This window comes from Antechinus flavipes, chromosome 4, assembly GCF_016432865.1.
Source record: "Antechinus flavipes isolate AdamAnt ecotype Samford, QLD, Australia chromosome 4, AdamAnt_v2, whole genome shotgun sequence".
Classification (NCBI taxonomy): Eukaryota; Metazoa; Chordata; class Mammalia; order Dasyuromorphia; family Dasyuridae; genus Antechinus; species Antechinus flavipes.
In genome coordinates, this window is record NC_067401.1 from 428,526,415 (window position 1) to 428,546,287 (window position 19,873).

The 19,873-nt window shown below is 31.9% G+C and overlaps 1 protein-coding gene across 8 annotated transcripts in view; it reads right to left on the reverse strand.

Annotated features, from left to right (window-relative positions):
* The window catches only part of DCAF6 (DDB1 and CUL4 associated factor 6), a 160,456-nt gene that overhangs the window by 60,007 nt on the left and 80,576 nt on the right, over positions 1 to 19,873 (reverse strand). For 4 of the 8 annotated variants that reach the window (XM_051999015.1, XM_051999013.1, XM_051999014.1 and 1 more), the window contains 3 exons: positions 18,448 to 18,567; positions 16,087 to 16,347; positions 7,267 to 7,437 (listed from right to left, as the gene is read on the reverse strand). In XM_051999015.1, the coding sequence (XP_051854975.1) occupies positions 7,267 to 7,437; positions 16,087 to 16,347; positions 18,448 to 18,567 (552 nt within the window). The remainder of the gene's footprint in view (positions 1 to 7,266; positions 7,438 to 16,086; positions 16,348 to 18,447; positions 18,568 to 19,873) is intronic. The other 4 variants (XM_051999016.1, XM_051999017.1, XM_051999020.1 and 1 more) reach the window with 1 other exon arrangement.

Here is a 19,873-nt window from a genome sequence, read left to right on the forward strand (position 1 = left end):
AGGCCCTGTTTCTTTTCTGCCCATTTAAAATCTGTTGCCTTCTAATTTCATCAGTTTTTTTCTTGTTCCAATTTCATGTTTGATTGCAACTGGTCATTGAATAGGCATTCTTTCTTCAACTATCATCATTAATATACTTTCTAAAATTATCCAGGTTTGTGTCTCAATATCAGTTTTAACAACTAGCCATAAAGGGGTAATGGGACTAATGTTTCGTTCAAGTAACATCTCAATATATCAGTGTTTATTTTTATTTCTATGATTGCTTTAGACTAGATATCTCTTCAATGCTTTACACTATTCCTTGGGTATTTTTCTTAAAGAACTATATTCTGGTCCTTAGAGATTATAATAAACATAATGATCTCCTTTTAAAATTAAGCAAAAGAGGAAATGTGGCTACTAGACAAACAATTGTTGAAAAATATTGAGAAAGCTCATAGGATATAATTTTATTGTCATTAAACTTTTCCTCAGCCACTAATGTTTGTTATAAGACAATTTCAAAATAACATGATATTATAGTTAAGAACAGAAAATATCAACTTAAGAATTTTTTATTTTAGTTATTTATAACTATTTTTTCTAAATATTAAAAGTCTAAATCTCATAGGAAACTATTACATTGTGTTTATTATTCTCCCATATCTATAAGATATAAGAATGAAGCCAAATCAAATGTTTAAAAAAATCTGCCATTATCTCCACCAAATTAATCATTTATTATGCTAAAGAAAATGACAAAGTAGAAATATTCTAAAACTTTAAGACAGAAAGATAATGTGCAGAGCACTGAAATGGTTATTTGCTACTTCTGCTAAAAAACCAATCTATACTCTCTTGAATCCTAACCTTTAAGACAGCTTCTTCCTGGATCATTACTAGAAATCTATTTTTAAACTGAGACAACAAGAGTGAAGCCAATTGCTCTTTTAAGGAAGATATTCTGGTACCAAAAACATTTTGGATGATATTTAAATGATCACCATACCAAATTCAAACAAAGTAGTAGACTATACATTCATAAATGCAATGTCCATGCAGCTGTCTTTATATTGACCAAAATACTTCCAGCCACTACCATGAATTTCAGTATAGTAGATGCAATCTAAAAACTATTGTCATCATGTTCCTATTAGTGAGAGTTGACAACATTTTCCTGAGAGATAAAGAAAACAAGAAAATAAAAATATTGGACTATTTTTTATGATGAGGCAAAACTATATATCTTCATCTGCCTTTTATCTCAAATTCATAAAGCCCAACATAAACATGGAGTGGGTCTAGATTATATTATTTCTCAAGAGTCAATTACTTAGGGTACAGAAAAAATAATCTTACTTCAAATGTGAGTATCTATCTATTCTACAATATTCCCTTTTTTTAAAGTTATCTTTTACGAAACAATAAAAAATTTCTTTAAACCCCTACTATTCTACAAAGCATATGATTGAGTTAACTTACATCTGGGATGCTATTACTTTCCAAGATAAAGATAAACTTTACAACATAAATTCACCTAGGCAAAGAGCTCTAAGTTTTGATTTTATTTTTATACTGTCACTTGATCCTAAACAAACTACTTAACATTTTGGCATTACAATTTCCACATCTGCAAAACAAAGTCATTACTGTCCTGAATCCCAGAAGACAAATATGTGATTCATCAAATAAATATGACAAAACATGTAATTCCTAAAAGCTACTGTGAAACTACGTGACATGTTTTATTTCTGGAATATTAATTTCACCTACAACCATTTGATGAACTTATCATACCAAAGGCAGTTTATTAGAGTTACAGAAATGATCTGTTAACATCATATTTCTGTACTATACATTTATGTTCTGATTGACTTTTTTCTTTTAATAAGAAATAGGAAAAGTTTTTACTAGGTCTTATTAAACAGAAGGCTGAATAAGAGATGATAAGGCACTCTTGTGTGAAATGGACTCTTTATGAGGTCCATGGAGCTGTACTCCATGAGAACCTGCTGCAGTAAAGCAAAGATGTTTACTATGTGGCGCACAGCACTTCTGAGTACAACCTAAACCAAATTAAAATGGAACTAATGTATCAAAATTTAAAAGTAATTGCTATATTTAACAAAATAAATAAAAATATAATAAAGCATAGGTAAGATTACATTTTAAAACTAAATCAATATTGACACAGCCAGTAGAGAGTCTTATGGATGAAGTGGTAGCTCTGATTTCTTCTATTTTAGTTTGACACCCACTGCAATTAAGAATTTGCTTACACAAAATCATCATGTAAGGGCTGATTTTTTCCCATCTGGCTCAATTTTGAAAAGGTTTTTTTTAAGAGTCACTATGTTTCATAGACTAGATGAGGGCATAAAATATTTTTTTAAGGGAATGACAAAACTGTTCCATGTGGTGAAAATGAATGGACAAGATCCCCCTAAGTTCCACTTATAGCAGGGGGAGGATATCTGTGACAACGGCTGGGCCAGTAACAAGAGGCTCTACATAAAGGTTGTTACTCAGTAGAAGCCATAAATTCATGACTTTACAGGTTTGATAAAGAAGGAAAGAAGGAAATTAATCAAATGCTAAATATCTTCTGCTTGTTGCTATTTGTAGCACATCACAAATACCTGCTAATTAAATTCACTCCTTAGAAACACTAAGTTTCTACTAAATTTATGCAGGACACTGTGAAGTAATAAATGACATGTTTCAGAACTATAATATAATATTCCATGTTTATATGCTACTCTAATAACCTATTATGTAATTCATTCTTATAATATTCATTTGAAGCAGGAAAAGACAAGGCTTTTAAGGCCTAAGATATTAATTTTATAGATGTGGAAACTCAAGCATGGAATAGCAAAACCACTTATCCTATTATAAGGCCCAGAATCATATTATAAAATCAGGATTTATTATTACATTAGACCATACCATGAGATCAGGAATAGAAGTTAGTTAGTTTAAATTCCCCAAAAAATGATCAGATAAAAACCAATCTGTCTCTCTGACAATCAGAAAATCTTAAAAGAATATTGATGGTTCTTGTGTGTTACCCTAAAAGTCCAAGGAAAGAAAAAGACTACCATATTTGATTAAATCAAAATACCTAAGATAATATATTGGGACTCTACCATACTAGATTTGTGAAAATCATCTCTTCACATTTGCAAGTTAACTTTGTGATGCCAAAAATTTTCTTAATGCTCTGAAATCTATTTTGAAGATAATTTATATTATTTGGAAAAGTAAAAAAAAAAAGAAACTGTGCCACTGGTGTTAGTAAGTGCCTTGGAATGATTACTTTAAGTATGCAACTTCTACAAATACCACAATTAGCTAAAGAAATGCTGCCTGTGGAACACCATTTTGATAAATGCACTTCATCTGGACTTTCAGTAACAAACAAGACAGACTGCCATCAGGCCTCGTACAGCTCCACAGAATATTTCAATTTTAATTATCAGAGAGGTTCAATGATTGTAAGTTGAGACACCATTGATCTCTAGCATTCAGAAGTTAGATAACTTACTCAAGGTCACATAGCCAACACGTGCCAAATGGCACTTGGACTCCAGAGTCCTGGCTAGCAGGACACTATGACCATACTGCTTAAGAATAGAAAATATGAATTAGGACAGATTTAGTAATGATACCAAGGCCATGTTAGCAGAATCAAAGTTCCAGAATACAACTCGAATTGGTCCCAAAAAAATGTACTGCAAACTTACATAACCTAATTCTTGTAATGATATTTTTTATTACTTGAGGGACTAAACCATGTGTTATTGATTTTCTATCTCCTACAGTGTCTAGTATGTACAATGATCTGTCCCTTATCGGCACTTAATGAGTATTTGTTGAATTGAACCAGCAAAATGATAGTCATTTATTTAATTCTCATTTTCTTTTAGGGAGACTACCACAAAAAAAAGTAACTAAGAAGTTAACAAGTGATAAAGCCAAATCAATATGAGGCTAGGAGCTACAAGGAAAAACACATTGTTTTATATAAATATATATAATACATTTTGTGATTCTATAAAATTCTGATGAAATTCATACTGGTAAACTTGAAATGAAAAACTTCTATGCCCCAAATGCTCTTCAATGTCCATTATACTACTATTGGAGCCACATATATAATTACATGCTTTTATCCACTTAGGTAAAGTTTTACATCTTTGCTTTAACAACTTTTTTGTCCTGTTAAATTTCAGCCTGTTCTTTGTAAATACTGTAGCATTTAAGAAGTGACTTTTTAATCATAATAATTCATGATAATAATATCTGTCATTTAGATCATTTAAAATTGGTAAAATCCTTTACAAATGTTACTTCATTTGCTTCTCACAACAACCCTGTGAGGTAGGTACTGTTGTTTTCATCATTTTGCAGATGAGAAACTGAGGTTGAGGAAGGTGAAACAGCTTGCCTATGGTTAATCATACAACTAGTAACTGTCTGAGGCAGGATCTGAACTCTGTGTCACTAATTGCTCATGAATAAGCAGTTCATTTTCAAATTGTTTTATCCAAAACTGTTTACAAAACTAAAAATCTTAGGAAAAGATTTGCTTTTCAAAATTGTTGAATTTTAACATTTACATTAACAGTTAACATATTACAGAGAAACTGTTTTCTTTCTAGTAAGAAATTTTAAAGGAGAAAAAATATTTTCCTAAATAAACTTCAGTAACATACTCTGACCCAAATACTCTTTGTTAATAAAATAAAACCAAAAATATAATACAGATTAAATATCATCCTGGTACCCTGAGCCACAAAACAATTTCCACCTTATGATTAGTTTGAAAGTTTGGGTGATTTCATAGGAGTGATGCCTCATCTATAAGTGCAGGTAACTCTGGGATCTTAGAAGTGATATCAGCAAAGCACAGTTCTTGACAGGTCCTCCCATCCTAGAAAAGACTTAAGAAAGACCCAGTAAGGGGTTATGATTACTAGGTCAGCATGGTGATTATAGAGCATGTTAATTACAAGGCACCAAATTTTCCTTTTGGATATAGCACCTATCTACTGAGATACAAGAAGGGATCTGCATAAGCAGAGGGAGTAACACATTAATGATACTACAGATCCTAAAAACACTGAAATATTGCTACTGTTGTAGGAGCCTATAAAACACATTTAGGAAAAGGAGATGTAAATGAAGAGTAAGACAATACAAATAGTTTTGGTTCCTCCTAACTGCAAAGTAATTTTGTCACACTTGCTCAGAGCAATTAATCACTATTTTCATCATTGGTTATCTGTTAACCAAAGGCTTACAAATCCATTTGTGTCAGAAACTGAATGTATTCTCATTTCTAAAAGAAATGTGAAGTAACAATAACTATAATAAATGTCATTTAATAACATCAAGCTGCCAAGTTATTTTATTGTTTTGTCGTAGAAGGTAACCCTAAAGAGTTTCCAAGCCCTTAAATATTCTCTATGATATTAAAATTCCCCCCAAAAAATTACAAATGTATTAAATATCAAGGTTTTATAGGTAATAGAATGAGATCGTGAGTAAAGGCTAAATACATATTTGTTCTCTATATCAGAAACTTGTTACCTACATAAAAGATCTTGAATTACAATCTAAATCTACAGAAAACAAAAAATTAACCAATTCTGTAAAAACTGTTATAATAAAATAGTATAAATATTAACTAAAACCAAAAATTCAATATAATAAGTGATGATCAATCATAATTCTATAAGCAATTCTATAAGCACTTCAATCCAGCACTATATAGTTCATATAAAAATATGCATTAACTTTCAAAGCAATGAAGAGCTGGAAGCCAAGATATAGCAGCCTTTTTGTTAGAGGCATTTTCTGTTCATTGAGTTCATTTTAATGCACAGGTACTCTCCAGAAGTAGAGGCTCTACATTTATCAGCACTCAATACTCTCTCTTAGTTTCTAATGGGATGCTTCTGAGGTTTTTTCTTTCTCTTTACACTCTCTCCCTTGAAGATCCCATGTCATGGCTTTACTTATGACTATGAAATCTATGCTTCCAGACACAATTTCTTCCCTAATCTCAAATACTATTATTTCTAGTGCTGACTAGGTTTGTCCACCTGAATGTTCCATTAGTATATAAAATGCCATATATGCTAAACTAAACTTATCTTCCTCTCAAAATCTACTCTCTCTCCTAATTCTTCTAGTCTTCTTATTTCCACAATCACATATTTATTCAAAACCGTAAGAGATACTTTTAGTTTCCCTCCTCCTTCAGATCTAATCAACTACTAAGTTTTAAGGATTCCAACTCCTTAATATTTTACATATTTGTCTCCTTTTGATCTTCTTACCCAACCCCCCTCCTAAATAGTCCGGAATAAGTTTTCATTGCTTCTTTCCTGGTCTATCATAATGCCATTTTTACTAATATCCCTGATTTTAGTTTTTCCCTTCATTAATCTATTTTCTATAAAGCTGTCATTTATTAACGACCATATTGTAACTCTGCTCAAAATACTTTCAGTAGCTCCTGTGCTTGATATCCAACCTTGGATTCATCTATTTTCCTGATTTCCCTCTACTCTAGCCTCCTTCACTTACTCAACTAAACTAGACCCTATTTCTAACTTTTGCCTAGCATCCTCACCTTTGTGTTTCACAAAAGCTATATGTATATTCCATGATCACAGTGAATTTCCTCAACATCTCTATCTATTGGAATCCATCTCTTCCTTAAAGGCTCATCTCAGAGGTCACCTCCAGTATGAAGCCTTTGCTGATTCTTCCAAATGAGCATGATCTCACTCTCATCAAATACTTTCCTTTGTTATCCTCTTATATTTATTTATGCACTTGCTTTATTCCCCTATTGTATTTTATTCTAAGAGATACCACCTGACAATGGGGACTGGACTGTGGGGTTTTTTCCACCATTGCATCCCCAATACCTTACTACAGTGCATCGCACATAATAGGCACCAGAAGAATGTCAGTTGAATCTGGAAAAAGTGAACAATTCTCTGCCCCATATATTAAAAACACAAAAAATAATTTTGGGGGGTATACATCTAAGGTATACTATGGTAATGCACTGTCTATGGTAATGCACTGTCTATTTCACCATGTGATGATTAATACCACCACATGCAAGGAAGGGATAAGCAGCAATAGTGCATTAGCTCTATCTTATGTCAGGGAAATGTATACAGAAGCATCTCAGCAAACATCAGCAACATCAACAACCAGCTCTACAGGCTAAGCTGCTGAAGAATACTTGGTATTGACAACCTGAAGGATGAGGGCTCTGGGAGGAGCCCTCAGGGGAAGACTGATCAGAAGTGGAAGGCTGTCCTTGTGCGGCCTCAGCTAGCTCTTGTTGTTTCTGCTGCTCAGCTCTCTTAAGCCTCAGTTGTTGCAGGCCCTTACGAAGCAGAGCTATCTCAGGCCCCCTTAAAAACTCTGACATAGACAGGAAAAAAAGGGTGTAAAAGAACAGGGAAATAAATAGATATCACAGCATCTAAAAACATCAAAGAGAAGAAAGATAAAGAAACATCTTAGTTGAAGAAAAAGCAAGCTGCTTATTTATATAAGAAAATATGGATTCCTTATGATGGAACTATGATAGCCCCCTTTATAGGCTTTGACATTTATACACACACACACACACACACACACACACACACACACACACACACACACACATTTATACATATTTTATACATATATATAAAATATGTAACACACATTTATACATATTTTATGTATATAAAATATGTATAAATGTGTGTATATAATATGTACATAATGCATACTGAAATTTTCATATTTTAACCTCCATTGTTCTTAAGAATGTTTATGTAATTAAATAAAATGAAAATAAAATACAAAGAATAATTCAGTTTTCAAAAAAAGTCTCTCTACTTAGTCTTTCTATACTAAAATACCAGATTGAAATGTGAAAAATTTTATTTATATTAGTATTATTTTACCTCAGGGAAATAAATTCCAATTACTTTGCTGACTTGAAGCAATACACTATTGTCCATTTACATGTAACTGTCAAAACATTCAGTCCACTCTGTAGATCTTCAGGGGAATAAGAGATGATTTCTCAATAATAATTCTAATCCTATTTTGCTGTTTCTTTACTGACTGGACAAACAGGAAACTGATTAAATTATTTCATGGGATCTCATGGTAACTTCCAAATAATTTCAAGTACTGGGGTAGGTCTAGATACTTGCTGATACTTAACGTGTTAGGTTAGTAACAATTTTTTTCCTTTTGGCTATATTGTAATCTTTTTATATGCAACATAATAAATAAAAATGTGTCTAATAAAATGAAATAAAGCATCACTTTGTAACACAAAATAAACATTTTGTACATAAAATCTACTTAAGCAAAAACAACATGTAATTGTTAAGACTACAGAATAAATTTGTAACGACTCAAAGAAGATTTTTGATAAATGCACTTGAAAACTACTCTGTTGGCCTAAAACTCTAACCCCCACGATCAAAGGCAGAAATAACTATGAGACGATAGCCCTGAATTAGCTGAATAGAGGGCTCTCAATTGAACACTGGTCTATAGTTTGAAAAATCAAGAACTGACTATAATAATCTTGTGAACCATACATTTATGGTTTTCTTTAGTTTTTAAAGACTGCATTAAATAGATGTTATTATCCACAGCATTTTTTTTTTTAATTTTCCTCTCCAGATTGAAAGAATATGTTCTCAAAAAAAGTTATAAGCAGGACTAACTAAAAATATCAGAATCTTGGCCTGTTAACTTCTAATTGATACTCTGTAAGACAGTGAAATAAAAGTTTTAAAAGGAAGGAAATGTATATACCCATGTGTTTATACATATATAAAACACATCTTTATGAAAAATACCTGTTACATACAGTCCACATTTAACAACTACTGATGGGCAATGTGAAATTCAGGAGGTTTTTTAAAATCACTTAAAACTTAATAGTATTGTCAACATTAGTGGAACTGAAAGTTTGTAGTTATGCCAATGTAAATACGTAGCTTTGTGATGAGTAACAAGAAAATTCAACAGAAAATTCACTCTTTGAATTTCTAAATACTTTCCCCTGTAAATACCAGGGTAATCTCATTCAGGGAATCTTTATTCAGGGAATAAAGACAATCAAGTTCAGATCCTTTTTAACTTATATATGGACTAATTGAATATCTCCTCACTGACTTCCCTGCCTCCACCTTAAAACTTCCAGACATTTTCTTCATTTACAAATGATTTCTTAAAAACATCCTGTGGTTCCCTATTGCCTATTAAGTGAAATCCAGATTCCTTAGCTTAATATTAAATCCTTCTTCCTTTTCCTGCCTTTTTCTCAACTTAATTCCATTCAAGAAACATTTATTAATTGCCTACAGTGGAGAGGGCAATGTTACAGGTGAAATAAAGTCTGTATAAAACATGATCCCTAATAATCTAATGAAGAACTTATATTCTGTTAAAGGGATACGATACAAATAACAACACTGTAATAATAGTAAGTATGTAGGAAAAATCTACACAAAGTCCTATGTGACATTTAAGGGGGGAAAGTCATTACCAACTTGAGATGAAGCAGGAAAGGCTTCAAGCACTTGTCATTTGGTTCTAATTTTAAAATGTGAATGTGCATTCACCAAACAAATGGAGTGGTATTCTAGGAACAAGGAATAGCATGAGCAAAGTGATCCACCCATCTCTGTGTGTGCGCTGCAAAAGCAGAAAGACAGGCTAAGGAGAAAGCCATTATTTCAAACTGACTGTACTTTACATATACACAGAGAATAACAAGAAAAAAAAGAAGAAGGTGATGCTTCATTATGGAGGGCCAAAAAGTTTGAAAAAGGCAGAAGTAGCAGGACCCCATCATTGCTTGAATATGAGAGAGAAAGATGTAATCTAATTTATGTCTCTCAAACACACTCATTTTCCTACTAAGGTGCTTTGCTCTTTTCATTTCCTAGGACTGAAGGGCCCTTTGTTTGCATGTCTACCATATAATTTTCTCCTATCCTTAAAGGCCAGGTCAAATATTTTCCTTTCAAATAGCCTTCTCAAGTAGCCAGAAGTGATCTGTTTTTCAACCCTCTAAATTCTAATCTTAAATCCTGTTCTCCAAGGATAGTCTTCTATCTTCCTCCCTTCTCCTTCTTGAATCTGTCCCGTTCTCTACTCTCATTCCATCACCTCCTTCCCCTTTATACAGTTATTTCTCTCAGGTGAACTTTTTGCCACTCACTTTCCTATAATCCATAAATCTTGAGTGCCCATATCTCAACCTTTTCTCTTTACTCTTTCAACAGGTTTGGGAAAACAACGGCTCCAAATGCTACCGCAACTTCCTCACCAAATATTCTCCAGTCCTTCCGGTCTAACTTGATGTTCATCACTATAATCAAACTAATCTCCAAGGTCCCCAGGAATGTGTCTGCTGTTCAATCTGAGGGTCTTTTCTCAGGACTTATCAGCCAGAATCTTATCTGCATCATCTAAGGCAGGCAAAAAGCCTCGGTCTTAAACCTATTTCTGGCAGTGTCAAAATATTATATAAATGTGAGTGATTCTAATTACAATTTGAACAAACCATGCTTTCATGGACTTCTTTCCTGATCTTTCTGACTATAATTCCTTGGTTTGGGGTTTTCTCCATTGGCTCCTCTCTGTCCTTCTGGCCTCTAACACTAGAAACAAGCCCAACTTGTCTCCCTGGTTCTCTTCAAAGTCTATATACACTCTCTTTCCATGTCATCTACTTTTATGGGTTTCTTTATCTTCACCATACTAAACATACTCGAAACCATTTGACTGCATTTCAGTTTTATATTTGTGACTATATTTAAAATACATCTATACCAACTGCTCCCTCCTTTCTACACATGTCATCATTAACCATTACTTTCTTCCATTACCTCTCACAGAGATAGCTCACTAGAACTGTTTTTTAAATGAGTCCTCTACTTCCAGTCTCTATTGGAATCTACTCTTTAGTTGCCAGAGTATTCTTTTTTAACACATAGATAGATTTAATCCTATCACTTTTCTGATTAAAGCTTTCATGAATCCCCAATGACTACATGACAAAATGGAAGGACCAAACATTCAAGACCCTCCATAATCTAGCTCGAATCTTTCTTTTCAGCTTTAAAAAAAAAATACTACTCCATTTCACCCACCTAACTGGACTACTTGCCAGTAGCCTAAAAAAGAAGATTCATATTTTTTTCCCTTTACTATCTCAAAGGATTGTACCAAAGATTCAGGGAATCGATGTGCATAAACGTAGTTGGTACACTATAAAGTATTGTGCAAATGTGCAACTACAATGAATTCTAGGATGTCAGTCACCCATTTTTCCTTCTTTTCCCTGATCTATCCACCTCCAATTATTTGCAGAAACTGTCCTCAATATCTGCAAGAAAGTGGTTCAGTATCTCCTGCCAAACTTGTTCAATATCTTCAAGATCCTGCAGACACTCCCTCCTTCACAAAATAATATCAACTTCTTGGATCTCTCAGCTTGCATGTACTTATCTCATTCAAATATGAATAATAGCTATTTAAGTACATGTTACCAGCCTTATGGCAGGGGATATTTCTTTTTTTTTAATTCCTTATCTCTAAGGCCATATATTTAATAAGCATTTAATAAGTATTTGACTAAATAGATAATTCTAAAAGGCAAATTTCCTACATATTTGTTTTACTCCACTGTTAATGATCTGAACTTGAGATAAGAATATCTATAAAAAGGCAAGCTACCATGTATGGTTATCAAGAGATATCTAGATTCAGGCCAGTTCCAATGGTCTTGTGATGAAGAGAGCTATCTGCACCCAGAGAAAGGACTGAGGGGACTGAGTATGGATCACAACATGGTATTTTCATTCTTTTTGTTGTCTATTTGCTTATATTTTGTTTTCTTTCTCATTTTTTCACTTTTTGATCTGACTTTTTTTAATGTAGCATGATAATTGTGGAAATATGTATAAAAGAACTGCACATGTTTAATATATATTGGTTTACTTGCTATCTAAGGAAGGGATGGGAGAAGGGAGGAAAAAAATTTGGAACACAAGTTTTGTGAGGTTGAATGTTGAAAATTATCCATGTATATGTCTTGAAAATAAAAAGCTTTAATTAAAAAAAAAAAGAAATATCAAATAGGGGATTAAATGAGCAGGTTTTGAGTGGTTCATATAATACATAAGTCATTAAATTTTATAAATATTTAGATATTATTTATAAAGCTAACATATTTGTTTACTGATTTAGATATGGCCAATCCATCTAGTTTTTCTATGCTGTCCTTTTCAATCATACAAAGTTATAAAGATTTAATAAAGACACATTTCTTTAGAATAGAGATGAAAATATATCAAATAAACTATAAAACAGTAACCTGATTCTTTCATCTAAATATTCTGGACTGCAGGGAAAAAACAAATGCATTTACTTTTCTATCTTTTTTCATTATATCTCTCTTCTCAATAAAAGAAACTTTCTAATAGAAAGATAAAATTACATGAATCATTTCTTAGATTATTTTTAGAGGCGACTATTGGATGAAATATCTTGTTATTAAATAATATTCTGCATACTGATGGAAAAAGAAGTTAACAGTATATTCATATAATTGGTTTTGAATAAATTATACTAATAATGAAATTATATTTTTATTAGTCCAGAATTACGATTTCATGAATTTAGACAATTTCTGGCATGGAAATTCTTTCTACTGATTCAGATAATCAATTTACCTGTAACATAGTTTTATAGAGTTGCCCAAGTATACTGTAAGGTTAAATGACAGTTATCCATGATCATATACCTAGAACCTGAAATTATCAGGTTATCTATCTATGGTCACATACTTAGCATCTGAGGGTTCTATTTAAATTCAAGTCTTCCTGACTTCAAATCTGGCCAATGAATCAGTATACCAAATATGTTTCTCTAATGAACTTAAATATGTTATAAACACTTTTGACAGAGATTTAATTGTAGCCTGTGTAATTTCAACTCATTAATGTTTTCCTATTCCTTTTATACATAGAATGTGGTTTTTTATAACCTAAGAAGTATGCATTAAAGGCATAAAAAATCATATATAAAATAATAACTAAATTGACTCAAGATCTTAGGATTTATGGCTTTAGGTAAGAATGGTTTGAATACTTAGATAATAGAGACTTTTGAGGAAGAACAAGAGTGATTTTTAAAAATTACATGACTGAATATATGGCATTTTACACAACTTTCCAACAGACAAGTCAAAATGTGGTTTGAGTAGCCATGATCCACCTGGGCATAAAGAAGTAAATTTCACTCCTGACCAGTGCCTAGCACAGGTTCTGGAATACAAGAGTTCAATAAATATCTGATTTGATTAGCCAAAATGTCCTGAATCCTTGGGTAGGAAAAAGGAGGGGGAGGGAGAAATGAAGGAATTTGAAGGAACTCAGTTGCCTGAAAGTAGGAACTAAGCTACACCAAGAGATAGACTTTAGAAATTCTTACTGAACCTAAAGAAGAACTCTTAAAGCACTGTCTCTTACGTCCATGTCCATCTTGATTCTAATTTGGATTGGTAAGGATAGGAGGTGGCTTTGCACCCAATTAGATTAATAACTTGTATTTGCTTGCCATTTTGATTCCTCTTATTCACAAATCCATCTGAATTTAGATGTGATAGAAATGGAAATGGTGAAAAGAAACCACAAATGTAAAGGGCCTTCCTGTTGGAAGCTATGCCTTTGTAAACATGCAAGACCTTAAACTGTGTCAAATAAATGACAGCCAATTTATATTGCACTCCTTATTGTAGGGGAACTTTGGCTGCAGTGTCTTGATTTCCTGGGGAAATTACTTTATGACTATTTTAGCTAACCAAAAATGTTTTGCTTTTTTGTAATTTCTTATTTAATTTCATATTCAAGGATTGCCAGTTTTAAAATAATGATGATTATTTCATCACAAAGACAACTATACTCTGTCTCTTAGGTACATATTAATAAAGCAAATATTTCAAGGTGAAAACTGATTTACCAATATAACTGATAGCAATCTGTTTTCAATATAAAAATTCAAACAGAGGGATTTTTTTTAATTTTCAAAAGGATTAATAGAATAATAAAATCCTCTCTCTCAAGTCTTACAGTTTTTAAAAAACAATCTTAGGTTCTTAAAAACTGTTCAAGTAATGGCAAGTTCCTTATCAACCTAGAAAAACTTGCATAAAGGCCCAGTAAGAGACTAAGAGTCTTGTCATGTGAGAGCCTGCCTAGTTAAATTCAGCATGTCTAATCACCTGATCAACAGGCAATGAACTGGGGAAAAGGGGGAGGCAGTGTGGCACAGCAATTAAAGATCATCCCTTAAAAAATAAAGAGAATTATAATCTGAATTGGTAGAAGGAGAACCTGAAGCAATGAAATCATGAATCCTTGAATGATTAAATTAATGATTATATTAGAGTACTATTCAGTAAACATCTAAATCCCTGGACTGTATAATCTCTTTACTAGATTACCCTGGAAATAGATTATTGGACATAAGCTATTTAATATAGCTTCAGAATATCATTTACTTTAAAATAACATTTGCTTAATTTTAAAATATTTTGTATAACTAACAAGTTTTTTACAAGTGTGAAAATCTGCTCTGAAAAATAAATTGTATACATTTTTTCCTTCTTAGAAAACTTTTTTATGCCCTTAAGTTAAAATGTAAGTAGATTGTACTCAGCTGAAAATCTGTCTTTGTGGTCTATGAACAGAAATAAACCTACTAAAGATCTAACTTCTACAAATGATTCTGGCTTCTAATTCCATGGAAACTGACATAAATCACCAAAAAGGGGATACTGATGAGATAGAGCTTATTTTAAAATACCCCACTTCTTTTGATCTGGTGTCAGTTTCTATGGAAGCAAGAATAAAAGTGGCATCATACAGCTGAGCTGTTAAGAATTTTCTAAGTTTCAACTTGTGCCTGGCAGGTGAGGGTTGGAAGGGGGATGGGGAGCTGATACATAAAGAGTAAATTCCATCTCTAATAGAATATCATAGAAATTCTAAATAAACATTTTATTTGTTTTTAAGATGAATAGTTTATAACAAACACATGGAGCATAACTATACTAAATATAAAATGTTCTCAGAAAATGCTTGAACACAAACTTATCTATTTGATGGTTTGATTTTGGATTTTTGGTGGAGATCTTGGGGAAGAGTAAAGATAAAAATTATGATGTTGAAAATGGCCATGAAGACCTATGGTATTAAGAAAATACTCTGGTACATTTGTTTTCTGATATCAGATACTAATAAAACAAGCATTTATTCCCACACAATTAAAGTAAAGAAAGGGTAAAATATTCTTTAAGTAAATTGTGTAATTATTTTCAAGAAAAAATATTATAATAAACTGGTAAAGAACTATAAAATATTATCATGAAATGTTATTCTTTCAAGAACAATAATCAGGATTCTAAAAATATATTAAGTTTAAAAGAATGAGCCATTTTCTTTAACAGAAAATGGAGATAAAACCAAAGAAGACTCTATGCAATAATGTTTGGATTTATAGTAACCTTTAGGTAAAACACTTTTTAAATTGAACTAACATTCTTACTACCTTGTAATAACTGTTATACTTGGGAGCATTATTTTCATAAAAATGGAAAGTTTTTGCCTTTTGTTACACTTAATAGAAATTAGTAAGGTTGCCTTTAATGAGAAAAAACCATTCCAACTCAATTAAGAGAGAAAAGTAATTGATAGCTTTATTCCTCAATAGTAGAAGTTAGTTTTCTTAAATTAATTTTTTTCTTCAGAATTTTACTTCTTTCTAGAGAAAAATATTAAGGAAATAGATGCATGGATACACATTTAACTTAAGGATTCACAAATTCTGTGATGTAATATGTACACATACATCTCATTCTGGTCAATTATTCTAGAAGGAATTGATAAAAAAAAAATTAGCATCTTCTAAACATATCTTAAAATAGAGAAATTCTCATTATTAGAAAACAGGAAAAACTGCCTACTTAGAGTATATTATTCTCACCCGACTGATGATGTGTATGATGTCCAGAAGCTTCTAAGGATAGTCTCTGCTCAGTGTCTGGAGAAGAAAGCAAAGATGTGGAACGAGGGCTTTCTGTGGAAGATGACGTTGAAGGTGCCTGAGCTGATACAGTTGAAGACGAAGATGACTGAAGAAACTGTTCTGCAGGAGTGTCCACTTCCATTGCAGTCTCACCCACTTCTAATTCAGTACTTGATGGACCAGTAGGAACAGCAGGAGCATCTGACTGGTTTGTCCCTCCTTCAACAGATACATATTCAAGGAAGATTTAAATCAAAAACTGTCTTTCTGAAGACAGAAACTTTAACATGTCATCAGGAAATGAGATGATGAGAGAAAATGAGAACCATGGTTTCAAACATGACAAAACCTTCAAATGACACGGGACAGTTTGCTAAAATCAGCCTATTTGATGGAAACAAAATCAATATGATTGGCCCTGTAAAGAGTCCAAATGATTACATTCCACTCAGTGAGAGCAAATAAGTAATGTGCTGGAACCAGGAGATCATTGTACATGATAACAATAAGATTATACAATGATCAATTCTGATGGACGTGGCTCTTTTCAACAATGAGATGATTCAGGCCAGTTCCAATGATCTTGTAATGAAGAGAGACATCTGTACTCAGAGAAAGGACTGTGGGAACTGAGTGTGGTTCACAACATAGCATTCTCACTCTTTTTGTTGTTTGCTTGCATTTTTTTCTTTTTGATTTGATTTTTCTTGTGCAGTAAGATAATTGTATAAATATATGCACATATTGGATTTAGCATATATTTTTACTATGTTTAACATATATTGGATTACTTGCCATCTAGGGGACGGAGTGGGGAGAAAAGGGGGAAAATCGGAACACAAGGTTTTGCAAGAGTTAATGTTGAAAAATTATCCATGCATATGTTTTGGAAATTAAAAAACTTTAATAAAAATTTTTTTAAAAAATAAATAATGTGCTGGTTCAACTCTATGAACACAAATTTAAAGTTTTAATAGTTGAGAGACAGATTTACAGTGACATATACCTACACTATTACCCAATACCTCTTATGAGCAATGGCATCAATCTGTTAATCATGGAAATGTGCTTAGAGATACAATCACCTTAGGTCACAAAGTCCCTTTGCAAGCTTGGGCAACTCAGCTGACTCTGATTGTCAGACTCCTTATCTGCACAATGAGAGTGTTGGATCAAATAAACTCTAAGATCTCTTCCAGCTCTCCATATATGATCCCATGATTAAATGATGTCCGATAGTCCCTTCCAGTTCTGGTATTATAATTAGTTCACATTTTGTAGCCAAAAAGCCCTATAACATCAAACAGATAATCCCAAATTTTCTAGAACTGAAAAAAGATTTAATCCAGCTTTTAACAACTCAATAAACATTAATAGATTAAAAATATGTATAGTCACATAAACAACCCAAATCTGAAAAGAATGCTGTCTTATTTGTTTCCTAAATCTCAATTTGCTGGGGAAAATTAGAAAAAAGGTTGGTTCACAGATTATATAGAATCTAGAGCTGGAACAAATCATCAAATCCAAGCTCTAACTTTACAGATGAAGAAAGTATATCTCATAGAGGGACAGTAACTTATCCAAAGTCCTACATAAGAAGTGGTAGACATTAGCAAACCAGGATCTTAAAAGTCACAGCCAATGTTCTTTCTTACTTTTTCCATAAGAAAAATGCACATAAGTACCCAGTGACATTTCCACAAATCATTTTATATTAATACTCATTTTGGACAGTTTCAATAACTATAATTTAAACATTTCCCTGTTTAGGATTAAGCATAAATATACATTTCTCCTAAACTCATTCATCATCTAAAGAATGAAAAAAAATAGGCATCAAAAAAATTAAATGATCAGTTTATTTAAAATACAAATAATAAAATACAAAAAATAAAAAACAAATGAGTTAATTTTTTTATGTTTGAGGGTTCAATAATTTGAACTATATTTAATAACTAAAAAAAAAAAAAACCTTGGAAGACATAACTATTAGGAAGGTCTGTTTGCAATCTCCTATTTCTTACAGAAGGACTTAAATTGGGTGATCTCATTTTTTTTTTTTTTTGTTCTTTGAAGAGAGGAAAAGGACTGGAGAAATCAAGAAGCAAAAGATAGAAACCCTTTCCCTCCCCAATTAGAATTTTGGCTCTTGATTTTCCCAATCGAAACTTTGAAATCATAGGTAATATGGTACTAATAAAAATATGTTATTGTAAATCTATCTCTCTACTAATAAAAAGTTTCATGACTTTTTTACTTTAATAGTTTCTTTATGGTAATTTTTAAAAATTATGTACCAAATAAAATAAAATTTACCTCTAGACCGAGAACGTCCCCGTCCTCTATTGCTTTGAGCAACTTCACTAGCTTCTTCAAACCATCTTGATAACATATCCGACATCCTCTGCATCAATGATACATTAGGACTCTGCTCTCCTATAATAACAAAGTGTTTCTAAATCATTAAAGGTCTATTCTTTCAACACAATATAACACTGGAAATTTCTGGGAGAACTTTTAGATGAAAAAAGAGTCATGAATACATATATGTAGAAAAATACATTCTTTCACTTACAGAATTAAAAAAACAATAAAATATATTTTTGTTACAGTTATAGTTTTCCCAAAACTAAAGTAACTAATAAATAAGTACTTAGTAACAAGTATCTAAATCCTTCTTGTGTTTGAGATGTATCAATTCCACAGAGTTATCAACTAATGTTTAAAAGAAGATGGTACTACTATTTCATTTATTTTACGATTAAATTTTGGGGCTCAGAAATGAGGAAATCTCTTTTCTACCAGTGTTCTGACAGTAACAAAAATGATTTTCTAGTCTTAATTACAATTTATTATAGAATTCCCTATAACCTGCATAGTGTAGTAATATTTTAAAAAATGATAAAATATAAAGTTTAAAGAGACAACATATAATCTATGTCATTATAGTTAAAATTTTGAATACCATATGTTGTTTATAAAGCAAGTTATTTACTGAAAATCTATGAGTCACACAGTGGAAATATTATCTCCAAATAACAGATGAAGATGTTTTCTTAGATATAAAGTTACTTGTCTAAATCACATGGCAAATAATGGCACAATGAGGACTTGAATTCAGGTCCTTTAATTCGAAATCCAGAACTCATCTTATATATAATGCTATCATTCAAGCTTACAAGTATTATAAAAAATAGTATAAAGAACATTTAATATGAACTCATTTAGTGCAACACACTTTGGTGCTTTAAAATCCATCACTAAAACAGCAGACTATTGGCACTATTCTGGCTTTGCAGGTGTGCTACATAACAGATTAAAAAAAAGTTTTAGTTAAAAAAAGAAAAAGAATAAAGTCTGTATTTCTTATTTTTAACATATTATATATTTCTTTCTGTTGGGCTTCTTCTCTCTAAGAAAATTAAATTAGTTTTGGGAGTATGGAAAAGCCATGAAGAAGAGAATTCATACTATTAATATGACAGAACACCGAGGTTATCATCATGCTTTAAATGCTAAAGGAGGACATCAGAATGCTTCAAAACTCAGAAACCTAAAATATATTGTTTACAAGAAACACACTCGAAATAGAAAGATACAAATAGAGTAAAGGTAAGGGGCTTCAGCAGAATTTAATATGCTTCAGCTGAAGTAAAAAAAAAAAAAAAAAAAAGCAGCAGTAACAATCCTGATCTCAGATAAAGTAAAAGCAAAAACAGACCTAATTAAAAGAGAAAAGAAT